Raw genomic sequence first — 25798 nt, 5'->3', positions numbered from 1 at the left:
ATATTTAACTAGCTATGAGTAAACAATTGACCGAACTAAAATTTTTCACAACACTATTTTTTACAGGGGTGTTACTGATTTGCAAAAGTCCTGTAAACAATTTTACTATTAAAAATATTAAATTACAATACTTAAGTTTTAATTTATGGTTTTGTTAAAACCCTTTTTTAAGTAAAATATCTTATATTTAAGTTTTTATAAGTTTGAAACTATTTAACTATCTAATTATAAAAATATTTTTATCCTATAAGTATAAACTAAGTGTATATTACATTTGTTATAACATGTAAAAACATAAAATAATGACAAGTTTTTAAACCAGACTAAATGTATAGGAAGGTTAATTGTTTTTGATTCGTATGAAAAAAAGTTTTATTGGAAGTTTCTTGTTGAAACTACTTGAGGCAATAGTTTTTTATGCAACCTACACTAATTTAAACTTATTTTGTTCGATGATTGTAGTTAATTCATTAAGTTAGAGATTTGAACTTAGTTGCAAAAATTATTATAATTAAGTATAGTGCTAATAAGCAATAATAACAAACGAAATGAAATAAATAGCTTATAGAATTTAAAAATTCTACTAATGTTACCAAGTTTTCGTTACATTAATAGAGTATTTCACTACATACTCTATAAATACTAATTATAATTTAGATGTTTTGTTTTAGTTTAAAACTTTCTTTCAAAGATAATTTTATTCTATATAGAAGTTAAATTACCTAGCTTAAAATCCTACAAGTCAAATAAAATGTTATTTTTGTTAACGTTTGAGAAGTATTTATACGACAGCAATTTTTTAATCTCTAAACTCTAATTAATTATAATGTCAAAAGCGCAATAAAAACCAAACGTAAATAAACAAGAACGAATTTTTTTTTAAAGGAAAAAAGATTCATTTCTAATAAAAATAAAAACACAACTTGCGTAAAAAAATACTTAGAAAACGTTCTACAACAAAAAATGTACTGATCGACTTAAAGTATCCACTCAAGATATTAATTTAGTTTTACTTTCTAAGTTTGAAAAATAATAATGCAACAATAAGGAAAATAGATCCAATAATTATACCCGATCTTACAGCATTACTTGTTGGTTTTTCAGTGTTTTTGTATGTTGTGGAAGTCGTAGTGAAGGCTTCAGTTTTAGTAGGAGTTGAACTAGTTTGCTCGTACCTTGTTTTAGCTGATTGTGTTTGTTCGACATAACTTTTAGTTGGAAGATCTAAAACTTCTTTTTCACACCCAGGACATTCTCCAGGTTCGCAAAGTGAACAAGGATCGGACTTTTCCAGTTGGTCAATTGAATACTCCATCATTAATGACCTCCCTAAATATTAATGAATTGTTTTTTTTTGATTAACATTTACTCATTTGTTTTTGCATTTTACATAGAGGTGTCCTTTTTTAGGATTTACAAAAAAGTTTTATTGAATCATAACTTTTTTTAATGGGCTTGTGTACACTAATCGTAGGATTTTTAAGAATTCGATAACTTTTTAAGAGTAAAATCATAATAATAAAGAAATAAATACTTTAAATTTCAGACAAATGTAAGAAAAACAACTTTTTCAAAACAACATTTTGTTACTTTTTAAATAATTTTATTTAACATAATTTTTTTTTCAGAAAACAAAAAAAATATAGCACAACTTGGGCGATAATAGTCCAAAACTTCAATAGTAGAAGGTTTTATTTCCGCAACTTTTTTCGTTTGAACTATTTGTACAGAGCTGCAAAGTTCTGCCTTGTCATCGAGCTAAACATTAATAAAATTAAGATTTAAAATATAAGGTGAAAAAAATTATCTTATAAGCTTGTCAATGGTACTTCAAAAAGTTTTGTATTTGAGGTTAATTAACGAGATATGCTTCAGTTTTATGCAATTGAATAATGTAAGTTTAAATTTTATCAACACTCAAATAGTTTATTAAATACTTTAACGTATTTTTTTTACTTGGTCGTAATAAAAGTTTGCAGTTCCTTTGTCGAACTCTACAATCTTTGCTGAGTTTTGATTTCTGTTGTCTTCAAGATCTATTGAATGTCCGCTTAGAGGTTTTATCTTATAAAGTAACATTCCAGTTGGTTCCGAACCAGGCTTTAAACTGTAAAAATATAAAGTTTCAAAAATAAAACAATAACCGTAAGAAAAGTTAAAAGTTCATACATTAAACTTCACTTGACAAAACTGATAAAAGCAAAATAAATAGCACGTCTTGACTAACTTTTCTCTTATATGAAACTTTACTTTAGAATCAGGTTAAAAACCCAAACAAATTTTTTGTGTCCCCCTTTTTAAAACCAATATCAATTTAATCATCAAATCCCGTTAAATTAAACCTTCTCATATGAAAAGTTTTTATGATTCTTTAAACGAAATACTTATTGAAGTAGTTTAAACCAAAGCTCCTACAACTATGGTCATGAAAAAAAAAACATTTATAACTCCTGATTAATTATAAGTATGCAGTATATGTCTTAATAGTACGTAGCTATGAAGAATAGAACAGTTCTCTGAGATATGCGGAATAGAATGAGAAAATACATTAGTTTATGATAATATAAATCGCGCTATAAATAAAAAATTATAAAAACTTCTTAATTGAATTTTAACTTAAAGAAAATCTTATTATAAAAGTTCGGTAATCTGTAAAACTTTACAGCCTTTGTGAAATATTTTCATATTGATGTGGTTTATAAAATATTGTATATATATATAGTAAAAACTTTTATTTTCGTTAACATGCAATTTTTAAAATCTTTTACCTTAAGCTTTTAACAGTTGTATCTACTAACTATTTTAAAGACAAAAACTAACCTGCAGCACAAGGAAATATTAGTAAAAAGTTTAGATTTTGGAGAAAATACTGTGTTGTTGCACACAAATGGTGTTTCTTCAAATGGTGTTTGTATAGTATTAAAGCAGACATTCAATTTTACTACAGCCATACCTGTTCCACTTGAAATTACTTCAATAAGACTTTCTTCTGGCTCCAACTAATAAAGCAAAAATTTTAAAAAGTCTGAAACAGGTTTTTAGCTGTGATAAAAGTATTAAAACTATTAAAATAGTATTAATATTTAAATTTCTCAAACCTTCCTGGTTTGTCAATCGTTTTTTGTGATTTTTTTATCTTTAAAGTTAAAGGTTTTTTTGTTTTTTATTAACGTATATTTTTTTGTATTTTTAGTTACTGTTATAACAGAAGTATACTTTAACAACATAATTTTTTAGGAGTTAAAAAATATGCGATATAGTTTTGCTTCAAATTTTTTGAACCAGTTAAAGTTCATTAAAAAAACGGTCGTTATAATTAAGTAAACACATTGGAACTAATGCAATAAGTATTAAAAAGTATATATTTGATCAACATGATCTAATCTAAGCCATTATGCTATTTAGTTTTATAAAGTAAAAATTACCTTTATTTGATTATAGACTTTGTAATTGTCTTCATTTATGTTGACTTGATCAGAAAAATTTGAAGACTTAAAAGTTATTGTCAAATTTTTATTATCGTTTTCCAACAAAGAAGCTGCCTCTGATAATGATTGTATAGCAAGAATAGTGTTCTGTAATTACATATTTATAGACATTGTATTATTCTTTTGTCAGTTTCTTACTTAAAAAACTTAGCAAAGTCTTTTAAACAACTGAATAAAAAGCCTAGCTAAAATTTCGTACAACAAAATGTTTTATTACTATAAGTCAGTAGTCGTCAAAGTGTGCACCTGTGCTCACTAGTATGCATAGAAGTTATTTTACTGTGCGCAAAAAATATACCAAGTTAAAAAATGTATTTTAGATGACATTTATTTTTTATTTTTCTATGGAAAAAAGCTTAATATAACACAAATTTTAAAGTTATTTAACCGCCATTTAAATATTAAGACACTCACAATATAAAAATAGTGTTTTTTGATAAGAATTATTAATTATTTATAGTCTAGTGTACACAGAACATATTTTCAAGTAATTTAGTGTGCATTGCTTTTAAAAAGGTTGACAGCCACTGCGTTAAGTAACTAAATTAATAATTTATGTAGCTATTTTATTTCAAAATATTTATATTTATACATTTCAAAAGACACTATTTTACCTGCGTGTTATCATAACCACCAAAAGAATTCTGCTGAGATGATAACCATCTTGTAATAGGAGCAATCAGTATGACATCTTTCCTATAGACATAAGTCAATAAAGCATAAGCAGTAATCTCCACATCCTTGCTGTTTGCCAGCTTGTTCATGAAGTACAGGTCATCATTAAATTTTGATGGCTTATCTACACTACTTTCATGCCAAAATACTTTGTTATCTGGAAAACATTGTATACTTCCAGTTTAATATTAAAAAACTTATTTTTTCAGTTTAATTGTGGTTTTACATTAGTTATTTTAGTACATAAAAGTAGCTTAAAATTATTTTTTATTCGGTAAACATCAACATACCGTCTTCTACTTTAAATTGTGACAAAGCATCAAGCGCCTCTTCTGACTTTGTGCTGTTCAACAAATGAAGCGCATACGTCACAATAGAAAGTTTGTATGGGGACTGTTTGACGTCATCTAGTTTGCTTTCTATATACATCTGAACTTTTGTCAACAGCTTTTCAATTTTTTTATCCGAATTCTGTTAAAAGTTTGCTTCTTTGAAAATAAGTTTTTCACAACGAAATAAATTGTTTATTGAACAAAAAAAATATCGCTCAAACATTTGGTCCAAGGACTTGGTGTACAAAAAAACCTTGCGGTTATCGAGTCATACACCAGAATACAGTTTAAAGCCATGTCCAGGACAACTTTATGATTAAATTTTATAACTTTTAATAATTTATAATTATTTTAATAAAAATGAAACTAGTTAAAACAAGCTAGAAGTTGACTTAAAGTAGAAAAATAAGTAGAAGTTGTACAAGAAAAATATCATTTCGTACCTCTTGTTTACTTTCAACTTCTGTCAATGCGATAACAACATAAGCAGCCAAAGAAACTCGATTGTTTACTCCACTCTAGAAAAAATTATAACCAGAACATAAGTAACAGCAAAAATTAAATATAAATAAACTATTGTAATTTCTTAAATTGTTTGACAGGTAAAGTACTATGTTTTTTTGCTGAAAACTTTGTGTTAGATGTCTAGTTTTCATTGAATGCAAACTAAAAGAGAATAAAAGATTAAAACTCATAGAAATTTCATTACGATTCATTTCAAGTTAAAACACAAACAAATAATATGTAGCAGAAAACTAAGAGATGAAAGAAAAAAAGTTTAGAAATTGTAAATTAATATACTAAAATGCTTTCAATAAAATGTCTAGTTTCTTTAGTTATTGAACAAAATGAAAAAGCTAAATTATTATAGATACATCAGTTTCGAAAGTTGATTGATGAATAAGAAAACTTTATAATGAGTTTTTTTATAACTATATTGATAAGATAACTTGTTGCTTTTACTTTGTTTTAAAAATTTTCATTACAAAATAAATTATTGAACTAAAGCTTGCTTTTATTTATTTTTGATAAAATATAGTTTTCTAGTTATGCAAAATAAAATGTAACTACGAAAATTTAAACAGTTTTTTTAATGGTTTAACTATACTGAAATATTTTTCTGGTCCTTAATTTAGTAATCAATTTGTTTAGTCATTATATTTGTTCCAGTGAATCTTTTAATAGACATTGATTAAGACAAACAAAAGTTTTAAATATCTAATGTAGTTTAAATTTTTTTTTTCTTTAATTTAAAAATAGTTCTAATACCTTTACTAAGACTTCAAAAATGAAAAATAGTTTTTTAGTAAAGTTCATTTTAGACAATATTCTATAATATGTTATAATTTTTTACATAAAAATTCAAAGTTTATTGTTTAACTTTAAAGTATAAAAGAGTTTTAAACTAAACTAAGCAACTTAATAATTCTAAATTTGGTTTCCCGTTTATAAAAAGCTATTTTTTAAGGTTTTAACCACAAACAAAAAGTTTATTTAATTATAATAATATACTGTAGAACTCTTTTAAGTTAAAAGATTGAAATTTTATTCATTATAATAAAAAGTATCATAAAACTTCTTTATAAAATTATCATTTACATTTAAAAAATTTTTGACGGCTTGGTACGATCAAAGTGTTTGGTAAATAAATGTATAAAAGTTTTTGATAAAAAACCTGCATTTCTCTATGAATGACTCTTCCAAGGTCCTGAAAACTTCCATCACTTTTCGAGTAGTTGCTGATGAATCTAGTAGCATCTTCAATATGAACTCTCAGTTGCTCTTTCATTCCACCTTCGAGTTTAGTGGCCTGCTTGAAGCATTTTAAAACAAACGCGGTAAGCCATAAGCTTCCGAATTCATCTCTTTCGCCAAAAGCACTGAATGAACCATCTTTTCGTTTGTAGCTGTTAAAAATGTAATAAAAATAAAAAAGTTCTGTCAGTTTTTTATAAAAGTTAAAAAAGTTGAAATTCTTAAGTTTTTTACTCACTTTAGTTGGTTTTGGTAGCCGGAGTTGTAAAACTTGTACGCTTTTTTTCTAAATGAAGCACTCAATTGTCCTTTTTGCTCCAAATACAAGGTAGTGAAAATTGCAGGTGCGAAATTTATCATGTTTTGTTCTCCACATCCACTAGGCTGTTTCACCAAGTTTTCCATGTTGTTGATAGCTCCGCCCATTAAGTCTCCTAATATAAATAGAAAAGGTAAAATAAATGCAGTAAAAATTACGTTTTGTTAGTTTTATAGATTAACATCAGTTTATTTTCAACTTTTTTAGTGAGAAATACTTGGAAATTACATTTTATTTCGTAAAACAGTTAAAATTTTTGCTAGAAATTACTCACAATAACTAATAAACACCATTTGAATTATTTCATAACTAACCAATTATATTTAAATTTGCATAAACAGATCCAGGTACAAATGTAGATGGCAAGTTTAGACCGAGATAGTTTTGACTGTCTTCTTGTTTTTGATGTGATATAAATACTGACTCTGAATAGCATTGCTTTATCCCTTCAGGCTGTTTGTCAATCATTATCAATAATTTTATAAGATATGAAATTTTCAAAAAGACACATTTTTTGGAAAAAAAAATTACTCTAGTTATCAGTTATGCTTAATAATATTATAACATAAATAAAATTTCTACTTATTCTTTTTTGTAAAGTGTATGTCGCTTCTTCGAAATCCTCAAAAACTTACTTCAACAATAACTGTGCGGATTAGAGAATCGTAGGCAAGACTGCTTAATGCTGTTACTTTAATATCTACGCTTCCAATAGATATCATTCGAACAGTGAACGATACTACACTTGTACCTTTAGATTTTACTACAACTTTATTTTCATTTCCTGACATGAGTTTGTAGTTGTTAGTTTCAGAAATTTGCACATTGCACTGAAATTTAAAAGTAAAATGTATAAACACTACGCTGTAAATTAATACTTTTTGAAACATTTGAAAAATTTATTAGAAACTTTTTTTTAAGAAAAAATCTTACAAATACCATACTTCAATAGGAACACTTATTTATCTTTTCAAAGAAACTGTAACCTCACTCTTTATCGTACAACATATTTTGTCATAACTTTAATTTCGATCAGCCAGCTGCTGTATCAATTTACACAACTATATAATAACGATTATACATATACATGTAAAGTATTTCTGAGACAAAAACTTAGTATAATGGATCTGTAGTAACATTAAGTAGTATAACTAATAAAATTTTAAAATAAACAACTGTTTGCGATTTAAAGTATGTCAGGCTTTTAAAAACATTTAATTTAAAAAATTTAGACTCTTTTTCATAATTTTTTGTAAAGTCTTTTAAATAAAGTAACATTAATCTATTTACTTCTAAATCTTCTTCAAAATAGTTGAAAACTATAGCTTGAACTAGAATAACTTCACCTCTTATTACTATCAATGGCAGATCTAAATTCACAAAGAAGTTTCTGAAGACCTTGACCTAAAGTTATGAACATGAGTTGTTAGATATCAAACATAAATAACCGTTATGGTTAGAAGAAAATTTAAATTTAAAAAATGTTACTCTTGTAACCAACTGACTTTTACAAATGACTGAATTAATTTAAAAAAAAAATAAGAACTAAAACTTTTGTGTACATTAGGTGTAGGGATTATTTTTCAACACAACTAATATTGAAATATACCATACTTAGTTGTTGTTTACACCAACTACATATTTAAAAGTGCTTGTGTAAAAATCTAAACAGTTAATAGTATGAAAAAAAAAGTCTAAACATTTTTTAAACTTTTTTATTTTGAGCAATTCCAAGTCCGCCTTGTTCTGAAAGAGAGAAAGCGCTCAATTGCCATGAGGTTATCGTGTCAGGCACCTTCGTTCTTATGTTGAATTCACCATTTTCTCTGTTTCGCATGATACCAATATTATAATAAATCTAGAAAACTAATAAAAAATAATTTTTAATGTACTGTAACCGTTTTTATTTCTAAATTACAAAATAAAATACAACTACAAGATAGATTTAATATATTTTAAAATTCTTGGTTCAGTCAACTGTTTGTAAAAGTCTAAACTAAGGGTCGTTAATGAACTTAAAGTAGATATTTTCAAAATTTCCATTAAAACATTAAAAGTCTTTTTCATTAAAACAAGTTTAATTTATTGTAAAATTTTTATTGGCACTATTGCTAATTAAATATTTAAATAATTGTTTCATTTATTTTTACGTAAAAGACCAAGCGCTTTTTTAGTTCGGAGAATAGAAGACTTTTCAAATAGTGAAATTGAAGTATATTTTTGACTAAATCTAGTCAATTGTTCATCAGTATAAAATTTTTGAAGTTATATATTCTAGTATGTACTATTTTCCTCATTACAAATTAACTACCATATTTCTTTAACAACAAGACATTGAAAGAAGAATTAATATTTCGCTTAATCATCTTATTAAATCATTAATAGCGTACATGAAAATCATTTTTGGGTGAACGAGAACAAAAGTGTCCCTAAATTATGAAGGGATGAACAGAATGCAGCTTTTGAATGCGCTAGATGTTCTAGATTTAATGACGAAGAGAAAAAAAGAGGTCGTCACAATGTAGGCACAATTGAGGAGAGTTTTGAAGCTAACAACAGATAATCTGGGAAGTTTTTGTAATTAGTCACTACATTTTTGGGAAGTATTGGGCTTTTGGTGCAAATATTTATTTTATTCTTGGATAATGTGTACAGATTTCAATACCTTAAATACCATTGGTTTAAAATATAACGTAAGAAAAAAAAAATTATAATAGTATAGCCTAAGTTATTGTTGCTGAAATATAAGTTATTATTTGAACAAAATGTTGTTTAATAGTAATTAACTATGCTTTACAGAAACAACTATGCTTTCATAAATATACGATTTTTTTATATCAGTTTCATATTGTACTGTATGTATTGTAATATACAAATTATACAAAGATTTGTTATTAAAAAATTAAACAGATTAGTTACGCGTCGGCTGCAGTTCAAATGTCGCTTCTGATTGGCTAATATTCTAGTTATTTTAATTCAAAGTTTTTATTGATAATTTTTTTTATTTTGGTTAATTTTTTATATATTTGGTTAGTGGGTTAGGGATAAAAGTTCCTAATATTCTACTGTATTATCACTTGACCTCATTTGCATAATGTTGTGAGTAATTTTTTTTTAAACCTTACAACTGCAGCCGACCCATTATTTACTGATGTAGTTTAGTTGGTTCAGTTATTCTAACTTTAGCTAGTTAGAGCATATTTTACAGTCAAAAAAAATTATTTCAATGATGTATATTCTTTACCAATTTTACTGTTTAAGCATGATTAGTTTTTAGTTAGTTAATTGATTGAATAAAATTTAAACTTAATCTAAAGTTACACCTTGACGTGAAGTTTACTTTAGTAAATTGTTTTGTAAAAATTGTTTATAACTTCAAACTTACGGTTTCTGTATAAGTAATCTATAAATTATTAATAAGCTATTTTAAAAACTAAGCAAAATGACATTAACCTCAAACAAATTAAAAAAAATAGTGATTTTAAGCAAACAACGCATTGCAATTAGAAACTCTTAATTTGAGTCGTTGCATTCATAAAGTAAAACCTAATAGTAAAGTTAATTTTCAAATAAAGTAAAATTAAGTTATTTTTTTTAATTTTTAATAAAATTCATACAGCTTAAAATATCTAAAAGAAACAATGTTGTAAAATATAAGTAAACATCTGTGTAAAATATTAAAGCAGTTTAAACTTCTAATCACTTAACTGAAAAAAAGTGCATTTAGTAAGTTAGTTGGATATGAACTTCAATCTGTTTTGAATATTCAATGTTTATTGTATTGAACTTATATAATCTCTAATAATGATGCTTCATAACCTTTGTTCTTTTTTCAGAATTTTTTTAGTTTAATGACATTGATATAAAACAATATCTTTTGAAGAAAGTTATCTCAAAGAACTTGTAAATAGCAGCCCTCAACACAGTTTTTGCTCAAATTTTATATAAAATAGCTTGCCAAGTAGAACTATGAGGTTTAATACAAAACGGAAAAACCGGATGCAGAAAAAAAAGCAGACTAAAAGAAGAAGTCATGAGCTTTTTAAACAGCAATAATCAGATCATGTTTCGTGGCAGTTGCTCTCTTAGAAACTATAAGTTCAATATTAAACATTTAGATGAAGGTGAGAAAGATTAAGAGCATCTGAAAAATGCACTCAAAGACGTACCAAATACAATAATGTATATCAATCAAAACAATGTTGTCAAAAGAGTTAAGCAAAAAAGAAAACTAAGTGACACTTCAAATTTACTTTTACTTCATGGAACTGATGCACAAAATTAAATGGGAATTTTAAAAGAAGGCTATCAACCGTCTAAAATGGTATATTTGGTCCTGGAGTGTACCATACAGACAGTTATAAGTATGCTTGTTTTTACAGTAAAAAATTAATGTACAAATGCCCAAGTATTTGAAAGTAAGGTATTTTTTGTAAATAAAGTAAAACAAATTAAAAAGTTAGAAACATCCAGGATTTCTGCCTATAAAGATAATAAGGAAAAACCATCAGTGTTGCAAGTTTTTGATAACAAAACAGGTAATGCAGTTGAACTTAATGAAAACTCACCATACAAAATTGACCAAAGCATAAGCAAGTTGTTGATGGTACTTTAATGTAGCTGATTGTAAAACAAACATTTTCTTGGCTCATCATGAGTTGGTAGTCCCAAAAATCTCGTAGAAATTAAAGTCAAAATATACATTCATGTTGTTGACGTACTTTACAAAACTTTAAAACTATGTAGGTTTATAGAATCAAAACGTACACAAACAGACGACAAATTAGCTATAAAACATATAATAACTACATTAGAAAGAACTGGCTGCAAACAATGCTGCAGAGCTTGAATTAAAGAAGAAAAAATTGAATATAAAATAAGATTGAGCTTAAAGCAAATAAATTCTAAACTCGACAATATTTATAAAATAGTAAACGACAACAGAAATAGATACACAATGGAAAAACTAGATGAGAAGAACAACTATAAGTTTATAGTTAACTCTATTACGTATGATGGTTATAAACCTAATGTTACTCAAATGCATCGAATTGAAAATGCCGAAAGTGAAAAAATTGAAAGTAACCGGCTATTTCACGAGTCAAGTCCGACGATATTCAAATAAATCTAATGTATGGATACGAGAGCGAAGCGTTGAAGTTTGATAAACTTCCGTGCAAAAAGACTGCATTACCTGCCGCTATGTTTCCTGCTTTCGCTTCTTCTTCTTCTTGAAAGTATAAAAGAGCACGACCAACTATTGGGATAAAAGAGAATCCAGAATAGAAAATCAGAGATTGATCAATAAAATAGGGCTCTCTTAAAATCAACATTTTTTTTAATTTTTGTCGTCGCGGCAGAAAAAAAAGGGAAGGCAGGATAATAGAAATCTGTGTTGTAAAAGGCGGAACTCTGATGGAGGTTGTACTGAAGGAAGAAAAATGAAGATAACAATTCCAAACATCATTGTGGATTGCACCAATCTGAATTCCAAATGCGTTTCGATTACTTCAAGAAAGATAATATGTTGTGTTTATATTTGACCGTGCTTTCAGGAGTTTTTTCGGTAATGATAATTCTTTTGTTTGAATTTTAAAATTGTGAGTATATTTTTAATTGATGAAAATGTTATGTTAAATATGGGCTCAAACCTATAGTGTTATTTTTTATGTAGCTTACAAATCAAACTTAATTAACTCTTTTTTTTCAATTAAGCAGAAAGTGATATTTTTCCTTATTTTATGTTCTTAAACAGTATTGACTTATATACAAAAGAAATAAATCTTGCTTATAAAATGTTTAAAGTAGTACATACTATTGAGGAATTAGAATTCTAACTCATTAAGTAAGCTTGTATCTACAAATATTTCATTAACTTGTTCTTGATTATGTTTTTGGGAAGTTTGTTCTGTACCTAACAATTTAAACTAAACGTTTAACATTTTATTAAATACTTCAAGAAAATACTGAATTAATTAGCAAACGTATATCCGTTAAAATTTACAACCAATTTTAATTTACAGTGTTTGTTTCCTATGTTTTTTATTTTATTTAACATGATATTATGATAAATGATAAAAAGCAGTTTCTTAATATTGACTTGCTTTAAGCCAGTGGTGGTCTTTATGATGTGAAAATTTTGAGATTTACCTTATATATTTTGAAGTATATATATATGTTAAAGAGCGAAAACATAGGGTGCACGAAGCTCGTTTTGAAACTTACACTTGATACCCTGTAGTTTACAATAAAGAAAAAAAGTTTTTGGTCTACCTGAGAGAATTTTAAAAATTACACTAGATACTACAGGAAAATTTTGTAAACATATACTAAATTTTTGGGGAATGCTTGGGGTGAAGTTTTTTTTTTAGCTTAGTGTGTACAAAAATTATTTATCGTGAAGACCACTAATTTAAACACATATGTGTAAAACACATTAACAAACGTAGTCTGATTTGTTAGCCAAATCCAAGTTTCGGGAAACTTTTTTCTAATTTTTGTAATTTTAACTGCTTCTTGATTTCTACTTGACATTAAAGGAGGAGGAGCATCAGCAAGAAACACAGGAAATCTATCTACAGGAGCAACATCAGGAGCAGCATCAGGAGCAACATCACCGGTAGCTTTAAAAGTTCCATATGGATTCATATAATCAGGATCTGTTAAATGTTTGACTGTCAAATTTAAAACCGTTAAACTTTTCTAACAACAAAGTGGTTTGTGATAAAATTTTGAACTGTTTTAAAGTGTTACATATATCTTCACTTTGCAAAGTAGTTAAAATATCTATGAATAAGTCCTTAGAAAAGAAATAAATATGGAATAACAATTGCACAAAAGTAAATTAGTAGTGGATAAACTATTGAATGCTTCTAACAGTATTTTGTATGATCTTCGTTTTAATTTTACTTTTTAACTCCCAAGAAGAAGAGTAGTTTAATGAACACGTTAAAAAATCAACGCTGAAACGTTTTGGTCAAAGGACCCGGTGTATAGAAAAAAATTTCGGTCATCGAGCTACTTTTTAAAGATCTTTCAAAAACTTTTTTATGACATAAGTGTAGCTTACTTAACACGAAAAAAAAGACTCTCATAACTATGGTCAATGGACCTAGAGTATAAAAAGTCATCTCGGTAAAAAACATGAAAATAAAATCCTTATTTATCGTTTGTTTGTTTGATTGGTTTTTAGTAAAATAACCCTCAACATTGAATAATTTAACACTACCTTGGTGCTTTAAGTTATTAGGTTTATTTGTCGTGATCTTACTACCCTAATGAGCTAGATATTTTTGCCTACGTTAATTCTTAAAATTAAGTAAGTTTCTCTTATTCAAACACCTTATAGAATGACTATGTCTTTCTCATTACTTAAAGAATAACACTTGAAGTTAACTGGTAAAAGTTCACCTTTGATTTTTTCATAAAAACTCTTGGGTCATTTTCATATAATTTAACAACGTTTAAATTTTTGTTACTTTTAAGCTTTTACCGCTATCAAATTTGAGTACATTTTGTTATGAATACTTCTAAATAGTTGTCTATTTATAATCACTTTTACTTCATTATTTCGACTATTTTTTGTTCTACCACAACATATAAATAGACTTATATGAATCACTTAAAGTAATTAATAATAAAACACAGAGACTTCTCATTAAAAACGTAACTTGTTTTATAACTTACTTAGGTTTAAATATGTGCTGAAAATATATTTAACAAAGAAATCAATCAAAGTTGACGAACCTTCTATACTTAGGTTTGTCAAAAATAAATCTTGTAAAAATTCTATTAATTTTAAAAATAAATATTAAATAAATAAAAAGTTTTATCAAAACTTTAACCCTTTTTAAAGTGTTATTTGTTTACTATGGTAACTTTAGTTTTTAAAAATTTTTATAAATCTAATTTAAAATGAGTTATATTTTGATATTTTAAATTAAGGTATACATTTTTAGAATTGAATAATTTGTAATGACTTTTTATTTAACTTCTTGTAATATTTTTAATTTAGCATTTTACTGAGAAAATAAATAAAGGTTAATAATAATATAAAAATTTTAAATAGCTTTAACTGATTGGTCTATATACTTATTTTTATTTTTAAGAAATACAAACTTACAAATGCACCAGTAATAATAAAAATTTAATTAAAATTTTTTAAAAAACTTTTTATAATCCAAAACGATATTTTTTTTTTATTTAAAGTGTTGCACTAATAGGTGTAAAAAAGTGATTTTTGAAGTATGTAATACATTTGTATTTTTGTTTTTATGCAAGCATAAGTAACAAATTAGTTATATACTACAACTGAAACGAAAAAATCAAAATTTCACCAAAAATATTTTAAACTCACAAATTTTTTTAATGTACTTTTCTCCATCTGTCAAACAAAATACGTTTGCTTTTTCAAACGCATCATAGTTTGAATTGTATTGCTTATAGTTTTTTAAGTCTTCGGAAAGCTAAAAATAAGTAAGTTCACAGTAATTTTAAATACGCTCGAATACTAAAGCATAACAAAATAATTACTATTAAATATAAAACATTTGATTTTAGAACTGGTGTTATACTCTAATAATAACTATAGACTATGATTATATAGTACCATACTATAAGCTTTTGAACTTTCAAAATAAAGTTTTTTAAAAGTATGAACAATTTTATAAATCAAACTATTGTTTATTACTAAAGCTCCAGTTGCATCAACTTATTATTTTAAACAAATAAAAATGTATTTATAAATGGAATAAGTTTTTATTAGGTTTTTTGAAAGTTCTTAATAACTGATTCATTTCTAGCGATAACTAAGTAAATCAACTATTTTATTTATTTATTAAATTTTTTTTTTCTACCGTTGAATGGCTGATGTCGTTTTGTTCTCCCATTAAAATGGAGCTAACGTCAACTGCTTTAACTCCGATTAAGCTTTGTCCATTTGTTGACGTCATACTAATGTTTATGTAGTCACCTGCGTCTAGAACCTCAGAACTTACTGACATATTAAGCTGCAAAATACCAATATGCATAGTCTGTTTTATTAACTAAATAAATTTCGCTAACTTTTCACAGATAAGCTAAATTTTATGTAAAGTTTTAATACAATTACAAATATAAATTGCTTTTTAATTAAAAATCTTAAAAATATTTTGAAAACATTCTAAAAAAATTTCTTTATAAATTATCACCTTTTTATTTTAGAATTTGTTTGCCTTATTTTCTCATCTGGGCAAAAAATTACAACAAATTTTTGTTGTTAAATTAAGTCTAGTATGGGTAAAAAATTTCTATAGAATTAAAAAAACTAAATTTGAAAAACAACTGTCAAAGCTACTTTGTGATACTAATGGTCAATATTTAGAATTAGCTGTACATTGCTAATACACAAAATCTATGCAAACCTTTTCATTTATTGAATTTCCAACAGTAATTTCCTTTGAATCAGCGATAACTTCACCATAAGCCTTGTCGTAATAAGCAAACAATACTAGTGATGGTCGCATATTTTCATTCACCTTTACTTTGTAATCAAAGTTTTCAGTTGCATTGTCAGATGTTAATGTCTCAACTGCATTAATAACACCTCTGCTTAAAACCTAAAATTATGGATTTCCAATGAATATTTCTTAATTAATGTATAAGAAAAACTTAGCGAAAACCAATATATTTAGACACTAGAAAAGTTAATAAATAAATTTTGTTTTACAAAGGAAAAACATACTTTAAAACTATTAAAAAAAATTTGCATATCAAAATTATATAGTTTATTGCCTTAACTAAAAAAGATTGCATCAATTTAATGAAATGTAAAGAGGTTATTTAAATAGAGTTGTGCTAATTAAATATATTATTCACGACCGGTTTCGGTGGCAATAAATTGCGACCTTTTCAAGCGAAATAAAATATTAAATTTTTAGAGCTAATTTTTTGCCACCGAAACCGGTCGTGAATAAAATATTTAATTAGCGTATCAAAATTAATTATTTCTTTTTGTAGTACTAATTAAAATAGGAAAAGTCTAACATAGCCTACGCTTGGACTTAATATGCCGTGAGAGACAAGCTCAAGGTATGATCAAGCCTTATATAAGATCCAAGTATTATGATAAAACCTTTTCATCAATTTGAGTATTTCACAAGTAATGGAATACTTTAATTAAAAATTTGTGTATTTGCTTTTTAAATATTCTATAGTTTTGAATAAAAAACTATTTCATAGCTTTGAAAAGTTTATAGCAAAATAGTTTTCAAAGGTTACGTTTGACTACTAACAAAAATAAGTTAGTTAGGCTTACCGCTTTAAAACTCTTTAATTTATTTTATTCAGATTTTTCAACATGCATACTTATTTTTTTATAAAAACTGTAGAAAGAAAAACATAAATAGATATTAAAGTCCTTCCAGAAACCTGTCAAATAGACTTTTGAAACTACAAATTTCTATAAATATTTTGTTTAAAAAAAATTTGTAGAACAATGTTTTACTCTATTAGAGTCCTTAAGTTATAATAAAGTTTTTATTTAAACAGAAAGTTCTTAAAACAAAGTTCTAACTGTTACCATTAAAACCAAAAATACACACTATAAACTTCTACTAAACTTAGTGTTAACAATTTTTATTATCACTAATCACAACATACTTAATGTTGTATAAAACTTGTTGTAAACTGTTTAATTTAGCTATAAGATGATAGATATCTATACTTCGCTAGAAATATAAATAGACATTTTTTTTCCCAAAATTTTTAAGTTTGTTAAATATGATCTTTTTTATGTATAAAACGACAAAATGCTTCTTTATAGCGTTTAAAGTGTTTAAGATATTACAAACACAGTTTTTATTTCATTGATAAAATGAAATTATTTACATGAAATGATACTATTAACATGAAATTATAAAACATGAAATTATTAACATTTTTTTAGCTAAGTATAAAAAATATCAAAATTTGTAAAAAAAATTCATAAATTTAAAATTTGATAATTTTAACAAGGCAAATTTTAACTTAGAAACAATAATTTTTATTATTCTTTCTACAAATAAAAATTTTAGGTTTTAATTGTTTTTAAATTTTAAATTCATGTTTAAAAAAATTAGGATTTGTTTTATAATTTAGAAAAATAAGTATAATAAGTATAAACTTTATTTTTAAATGATAAAAATTAATTTTGTTCATAATATTTATTTTGATACAGTTTCTTTTCAACGTGGTATAACATACATCTTTGAACAAACACCAAACATAAACTTGAACAAAATTCATAGCATTACAGTCTGCTTATGTTACATTTCTGTTTTTTTCAGTGTACAAATTCATTTTTAACTTTAAAATCGTAAAACTCTTCAAATTAAAGATTAATTTTTCTTAATACATAAAATAAAATAAAAACAAAAAATTAACTCAATTTTTAAAATTATACTCATACTTTTCAAGAAGATTTTTTTAAAGTTTTTTATTAAATACACAAACAATTGACCTTATAAGCTCTTAAAAATATACTATTTACCAATTATTTAAAAATTGAAACAGTAGTACGTCGTAGTAAATCTGTTAGAAAAATTACTCGATTTTATAACAATCTTATCCATTTTCATAGATCCATTATAAAAATATACAGTGTATTGCAATCATATGCCGATAACGGTATAATAAGTAATAAAGCTTAAATGTACTGTAGTATGAGAATTATACTTTTACACTACTTACCAAAACGTTAACACTGTTTATCGGTTCTGCAACTTTTATTGAGAAGTTTACGTACTCCCCTTGTCTTGCTGTATCACTAAGTGTGTACACAGTCATAGAAGAAATTGACTTAGACTCTGTTTTGTAAATGCTCCAGCGTTGATAATCAGACTTCACTGTCTGATTTTCGTCAGAAACAAGAAAAGCCTGCATATTTTTAATACATTGATTTCCTTTTAAATGACCTTGTTTGTTTCAAATTAACGAAAAGTCAGAGATTTTTAACAATTTAACAATAACTAATATAAGGTACTAAATAAAGTATGACAATTTTAACCTTTATAAAGTAACGCTTTATTTCCTCAGAAGTTTCAAAAACTATCTCGATTAAACCATTTGTAGTAATTCGATAAAATTTAGTTTCAATAGTTCTTCTCGAAGGAAAAAAATTCTCACTAATTTATTTTTGTAAATTTGTATATTGTATTTGTAATACTTTCTTAATTATTTAGAAACTTAAAAAATTTTAAAAAGCTTTTAAAAGCTCATTTATTGCAATATTTTACAATGCATTTTAAATATGAGAAACACGTTTAAAGTTGTTGATAATTATTAGACGTGTTATATAAGTTTCATTTCTCTACAATTTTAGAATAAAACAAATTTTAAATTAAAAAATGAATTTTATCATATAAAATTTTATGTGCAAAGTAAATTTGTTTTTATGCACACTACTTTACACACGTACAGATTTAACACACTACTGTTGTTACTAATAAAAATGAAGTTTTTATGTTTATGTTTTACTAAATAATGTATTATGCGATAACACGGCTAATAAAATTACGAAAATTCAAACTTATATAACATCTTTTAAGGGACTAAATCTCTAAAAATAGTAAAAGTTTTACAAAAGTATGAATTTTTTATGTAGGTCTAATTAATAAGAATATGTTCGTAAAAGTTTTTTTTATAACAAAAAGGAGAAAAATCATTAATAAATATTTCAATAAGTTGTATACTTATTTAGGCCATACCTTGCAAAATAAAACACTTTTGCGTAAAATAGAAAAATTTCATACAAGCCTTGTTTATAAGGTTATAATAACTAAAATAATTTTCCATTAATAGAGAAGTATAGAGAATTGAAAGACTTTAATATGCTAATTGTCGTAACTTGAATCGTCAAAACTCGAATTATGATGCACCCGCATCATGCATTGTACATGTGCATAGCATTTTTTCCTTAAATATACTGTGTGCACATTTTTTAAAGTTTTAGGTTTTTAGGTACTCTTAGACAATTTTTTTAAATGACTTTATAATTCAATTTTTTTAATCTTTACCAAAATTCAAAATTATTAAGAAGAATTAGTTTAAACTAAAATTTATGAAAAATTTAAGATAAGTATAAAGACACAATTATATATACACTTTTAACTGCATTTGTAAAACTTATTTCCATATAATCTAAGTTTTGTAATTAAAACATACTTTTTTATAATATTGTCAAACATATTTATTTATTTTTTTACAATACTACATAAGTTTTACAAAAAAAAAGTTGATATTTTTCTTAGGTACCTTAAAAGTGTATACGTATAGTAAATTTAAAGAGTAAGTCAGATTTACTGAACGATGTTGTTTTGTTACTCACTTTTAATTAAAAAATAATAGTTTAAACTATTACAAGTGCAACAAACATTAAAAATTCAAATTCCTGTTATTATAAATACTTTTTTTTAATAAAACAATCTTTATTTGGTCCTGTATTAACCGATTTCACAATTGAAACAAGACAACTAAATATTAAATATATAAAAACATACTAATTTTCTATTTCGACTTTTAATTTATACTTTGACCGTAGTTCTTCATTTATAAAGTTTCCATCTTGATCAGTAACTTTTACCTAAGACAAAAAATATTTTAATACTTTCAACAATAATCGAATCATTGCTGTAGAATTAAATAAGGTAGTAAAAATACTTGTTTGTTAATATCACTACTAACGTTATTGAAACAATAACTTACTATTGCTTTGTAATCTTTTAACGGCTTAAAACCATATGGACTTGAAATTTTTTCTACTTTGTACTCATAGCGCTTCAATTTAATGTCTTTAGCTTCACTCATTGTAGTATTTGTATTTGTATCAGTAACATTGCATTCAAGAGCAGCCGTTTTAGATCTACTGTCAAAACTGACACCCAAATCTTCAAATTCTACTTTTTTCATTGTCAACTCATAATTTCCATCAAAGTTCTAATAGAATTATTAGTTTGTATTATTTATGATATAAATTTCTGTTCACCGTTTTTTTGACTGGTGATTATACGCTGTGAAAGCTTTGTAAATCTATAGTATAATAATAAACTATACAAAAAAATAGTTAAAGTACAAAAAGACAATATTATAAGTTTTTTTTGTTTCGTTCAGCTTAATCTTGTGTACATTGAGTGTAAAGATTATTTTTTGTAATGTCAAATAAAAAAAATCAAATTTAAACTGCAAAAATAAAAAATAAAGTTTTAAAAAGCTAAACAACGTTTAACTAACAGGCACAATAAATCTTTTTTTAGTATTTGTCCGCCAATCAATTTTGTATGTTAATAAACAAATAAGCTTTCCTTTTATTGGCTTTCCAAAAGTATACCTAAACATTGTTATTAAAATTAATAAAAGTAAACCTATTAATAGTCATAAAACAATAACTGCTTGTTTAACTACCCGATAACTTCTATCTTTAAAACTGTTTTTTTTTCTAAAAGCATTATACGTTTATATTTCAAAAAAATCTAAACAAAAGTTATCAAAAAATTACACTATTATAAATTTGACACTAACTTAACTTATTTTTTGTCGTAAACTTTTTAGTTTGTAATTACTTACATATGGTTAGCAAAGTCATAAAAAAACAAATTTGATGTAAATTACACTACAGTTACTTTTATACTTAAACTTTCGAAACTAAAGGTTAAACATTTAAACTAAATTTGATAAATAACAAAACCCATCAGAACAATCAAAAACACCTTGATTTTATTTTGAAGGTGACATCTTGTTGATCGGAGCTATAATAACTCGGTCCTTGTATGTCTACACTAAATTTTGGAAGTTTGTATTTTTCAATTTTCACTGTTACCGTAGAGACTTCTAGCTAAAAATTTGTAAGTTTGTTGTATTTTTCTTATCTTTTAAGAAGCACCAAACTTTAATTATAAGAGTTTTAAAACGTTTATACAATTACCGATTTTTCATCTTTTACAAATATTTTCCACACTCCTTCTTTGGTTTTCGGGTGGATATCAATTTCATCGCTTATAAGTCCTTGTTCAGCAGTTTGACCTTTTTTCAGCATCAAAATGTTTCCGTCCGAATTGGTCACCTTGTACTCGACCGACGTGTTTTTCGGCTTTAAACTGCTTGTAAGCAAAACACTTCGAAACTTGACTGAAATTTTTTTATTATTAATTGTGTAAACAAATTTATATAGTAGGTAGTCTGTTGTATATTTTTGAATAAAAGTCATATTCAACTTTTTCTATTTTTACCTGTTTGTCCGGGTTTGTACACTCCACGATCTGTTTCTAATAGTAAGCTCGAGCTTTTTCTTTCGAACTTTAATTTTTCCCTCAGATCAATGGCAAAGGGTTGGTATTCGTTCGGAATTGGAATAAACGCTGAAAATACGATTTTAGTGCTACCGTTTGTACTAGTGGTGTTATCGAATGAAGTATTTTTATGCTGTCCTATTAAACTAAAAAACAGTTCGTCAGGTTCTGAGATTTCACTTGGTACCTATACAGATATAAAAATAAATTATTGGGTAGCGAGATTGTTAGAGTTTTTTTTTAGATTATTAATAAACTCTATAGAGGTTTTAACTGGTAGCCAAACTTTTTGTGTAAGTAAACTTGATAATTTCTTTAACTAATATCATACCAGTTTAAGTTGTATCTGTTTACCATTTCTATTTTTTTATAATTGCTTTATTTTTGGTTTAGGTATATTTCTAGCTAGAAAATTTCGACAATTTTTAACATATTTTGAAATCATAAACTTTACTTTTATAAATAAAAAAAAACTTAGTTTACGTTTTAAACAAGTTTTATATATATTTAATTTAATGCTTAAATATTGTTGAATTAAGAATATAATTATATAATGTTATGTTTATTTCGATTTTACTGTTATTACTTTCTAATACTTTCTGTTAAATTTTTTATTTTGTTTTCATAGCTTAAATAGTTAAAGTAAATGAATTGTATATATTTCGATAACCGAAAGCTTTCTTTACATCAAGATCTGTTGCTTGAGCGTTGTTTATCTTTCTTATTTTTGTTAAGAAAGATTTTGCTATTTCGTGTTCAGCAAACTAACTACTATGAACTTTTTTTTTTGGAATTTTTACTATTCATAATATTTTAGATCTTAGAGTTTAATATTTTCTATACTTTATTTTGTTCTAAAGCTTTAAAGTCTATTTTTGAGATACTTAAAATAAAATAAAATCGTCTAATCTAACATAAAAACTTACTTTTCCAAGACTTAAAACAGCATTCTTTCCTGTAAAAGCATTACTATATTAATAAAAAATCATTAGATTTATAATAAACAAGTAAATGGTTAACCAAAAACAAAAAAGCTCAAGCTTTAATAATAAACTTGCCCGAGAATTATTTATTAAATCATTTTACCTTTATTTGTTGTTAATTATTCACATTTAACTTCTAATTTATGCTATGTTTAATCAAGTTTGGTAGTTTTATCTATTATAATATATTTTGCAAGTGATCTTAAATATTTATGTTATAAAAAATAGATTAAGATAATTCTATTACATACTTAACAGCTTTACACAAGTTAAAATTTAAGACGTAAGTTATTAAGTTTAAATAGTCTTACATTAAAAAGAAAATTGAAACTATTATAAGTATTAGTTGTCTTACCTGGTTCTAATGTTTTTTTAGTTATTAGAGTGAAGCCAGGCTTTTTTCCGTAAAGTTTTGCTTCAACTTCAACTGCTTTTTCTAAATTTACCGGTTTAACCACTACCATAAAGTTGTGATTTCTACGGACAGTCTTCGGTACAAATGCGACATAAGTTCTGTAAAGTTTTTGTAACAGTTGTATATTAGCAACTAAAATATTTATTTTAAACAAGGTTTCTCTATTTTTTTGAAGGTTAAAAATTCATACAAACAACTATTATAAAAATTCAGTGTTTCTGTTTTGTTCATTTTTGGATTGAAAACCATAGAGCAAACAATCTCTCTTCCTCATATCATAACTTTACTTGCGATAACTTTTTTTGTGTGTCTTAAAAGTTTTCATTGCGATATCTATTATTTTGTATTACGCCTATTTTTTAATATTTTACAAAAACTGGTCTCGATTAATATGTTTTTAATGAACAGTTAATATGATATGCTATTTTTTAGAACTTTTTTACATCAGACATTTTTTACTGAAAGTTCATGTCTTTTTTGAGACATAGTTATAAATTAAGCTTCAGACAATAACATAATTTGTAATTTTAGAATTTATACTTAAAAATTTAGTTCAGTAAATAGATTAACTTAAAACTAGAAGGTAGTTTAGTTTAAGAAAAATTGAGAAACATATTTTGTTATACTTTTGTCTACAATTAATATTATATAAATAATTAGGTGTAATATAAATTTATTATACAACATATAAAATACAAATTTAATATCTTAATTAATAAAAAAGCTTTGTTTTAATTTCACAAATTATATACAAAAGTAAATCAAGTATGTAGACTTTGTTTTTTATTGCTTAATTAAAAAAGCTAAGTTATAATGTAGCTGTAAATAAGTTTAATTTCTGTTAATTAGACAAAATAAAAAAATTATAATTATCTTAAATAATGTAGTAAAAAATAAAAATAAGTAACTTAATTAAAAAATAGGTTGTACAGGTAAATACTATTTTTATAATTTATTTTAGAAAACTTACGCGTTTTTTCTTACAATTTTCTCGTTGATATGCAGAGTTTTACAGTATACAAATAAGCTTGCGAATAAACAAAAAAATTTCATCATGTAATACTGCTGAAATAAAGTTTTTGTCAAGTAAAATTAAGTTTAAATAGTTTGTGAACAATAATTATAAAGTTTAGCATCATGTGCCTAACTTCAAAGAATTTAATTCAAGTGAAATAAAACTCATTGTTACATTATGAGTCAAAACAATTTATCAATAACAATAATATCTAAATATAACTCTTGGTTAATGAAAAACAATGGACTAGCAGTAAATTTCAAAACAAAAAGTACACTAACTTAAAAAACTTTTAAATAAATTTCCAAATGAACGTATACCTTTTTCTAACTTCATTTATATTTTTTTAAAGTAGTTCTTGCTTCACAGAACAAAAAATAAGCTTGGTCATTTAAAATAAAATTTTGCTTTATTAAACAATTTTTTGCGTCAAAAACCACTTAAGTGCAAGTAAAGCTAAGCAAACAATGGATGTCTTCCTTTAAAAATACAACGAACAGTTTTGAAATGACCTCTTTACAGATTTGCGTTATACACCTCTCAAGTACTATTATACTACTAAACAAGATGTTATTTAAAACACTATGAACTTAAGTTAAAGGAAAGCATTTCAAGTTTCAAATGTCATTATAAATTTTTAATTAAGTAGATTTTAATGGAAAATTCAAAATATTTTTACATTTAAAAATATGTGTTTCAAAAAGCCAAAATTTGCCTTAGGTTAGAACTTAAATGTAGTTATTTTTAAGTTAAAGTTTATAATGAAAATTTAAAAAGTTTTATATAGCTAAAAGTTAAACACATTCTGTTATTCTGTTTTTTATTATTAGTAATTTTAGTTATTTAAGTCCCAAAAATTGTAACTAATAAATTTTAGATAAAGTATTAAAATAAAATATTTAAGAATAATACACTTTTATCAACAAGTTAGTTTTTTTAAGCAAGAAAAAACTGCATTATTTTGAGCTTTTAAAAAAATCTACAGCATTAGACAACATCGGACATGATCGTTTGAAAATAATTCAAAACATCGTGATTCCACAAATAAAAATGCGTATTTAGATAAATAAGTATTTAAAATCGATTATTAGCCATTTATTTAATTTTTTTTCAAAAAATAGCAAGCAGTTAAATATCTTATGTATATTTGCTTTTATGCAAATCTGACTTATTTAAATAAGGAAAAATTACTTTTTTTTAAAGCTTTATTTAGCTTTTTTTTTCTGTTTATTCACTGGCTCGGCATACTGTTAACTTTTTTTTTAGTTTACAACTTTAGCAAAATAACTGTCACTATAATATTAAAACTATGCGATAAAAAAACAAATGGTTTATTTCAATATCAAAATATAACATACCTTTTATTTATTAATGTAAGTTTTTTGATAAAATTTCATTTCATTTTGAAATATTTTATTGTCAATAATTCAAGAATGAAACTTAATTAGTATTTTAAGTAAAATTTAACCGTAGCAAACTTTTTAAAAACAATAATTAAAACCATCAAGCCATCATGT

The 25798-nt window shown here is 25.1% G+C and overlaps 1 protein-coding gene across 3 annotated transcripts; it reads right to left on the bottom strand.

Moving 5' to 3' along the window:
- Positions 1 to 713: 713 nt before the first annotated feature.
- On the bottom strand, positions 714 to 24585 carry LOC145833951 (CD109 antigen-like). 3 transcript variants are annotated; one of them, XM_082941231.1, is made up of 30 exons: positions 24563 to 24581; positions 24237 to 24331; positions 23207 to 23364; positions 22795 to 22823; positions 21809 to 22055; positions 21505 to 21707; positions 21290 to 21414; positions 20814 to 20910; positions 20289 to 20519; positions 20084 to 20166; positions 18592 to 18709; positions 18276 to 18461; positions 15971 to 16165; positions 15425 to 15577; positions 14926 to 15034; positions 13015 to 13228; positions 8281 to 8395; positions 7860 to 7973; positions 7205 to 7399; positions 6884 to 7022; positions 6489 to 6684; positions 6171 to 6375; positions 4939 to 5013; positions 4454 to 4634; positions 4103 to 4320; positions 3426 to 3575; positions 2821 to 2999; positions 1957 to 2107; positions 1653 to 1758; positions 714 to 1329 (listed from the first exon to the last, which is right to left on the bottom strand). In XM_082941231.1, the coding sequence occupies exons 2-30, from the start codon at positions 24320 to 24322 to the stop codon at positions 1010 to 1012; spliced, it is 4578 nt and encodes a 1525-aa protein (XP_082797357.1). In that variant the 5' UTR covers positions 24323 to 24331; positions 24563 to 24581; the 3' UTR covers positions 714 to 1009. The 3 variants fall into 3 exon arrangements, with proteins under 3 accessions (XP_082797357.1, XP_082797356.1, XP_082797355.1); XM_082941230.1 differs by having other exon boundaries at positions 733 to 1329; positions 6171 to 6402; positions 24237 to 24328; positions 24563 to 24585; XM_082941229.1 differs by having other exon boundaries at positions 733 to 1329; positions 6171 to 6402.
- Positions 24586 to 25798: the final 1213 nt, after the last annotated feature.

Source organism: Thalia democratica, chromosome 4, assembly GCF_965202585.1.
Source record: "Thalia democratica chromosome 4, ktThaDemo2.hap1.1, whole genome shotgun sequence".
NCBI classification, from domain to species: domain Eukaryota; kingdom Metazoa; phylum Chordata; class Thaliacea; order Salpida; family Salpidae; genus Thalia; species Thalia democratica.
This window is presented reverse-complemented; position numbering and strand designations above follow the sequence as displayed.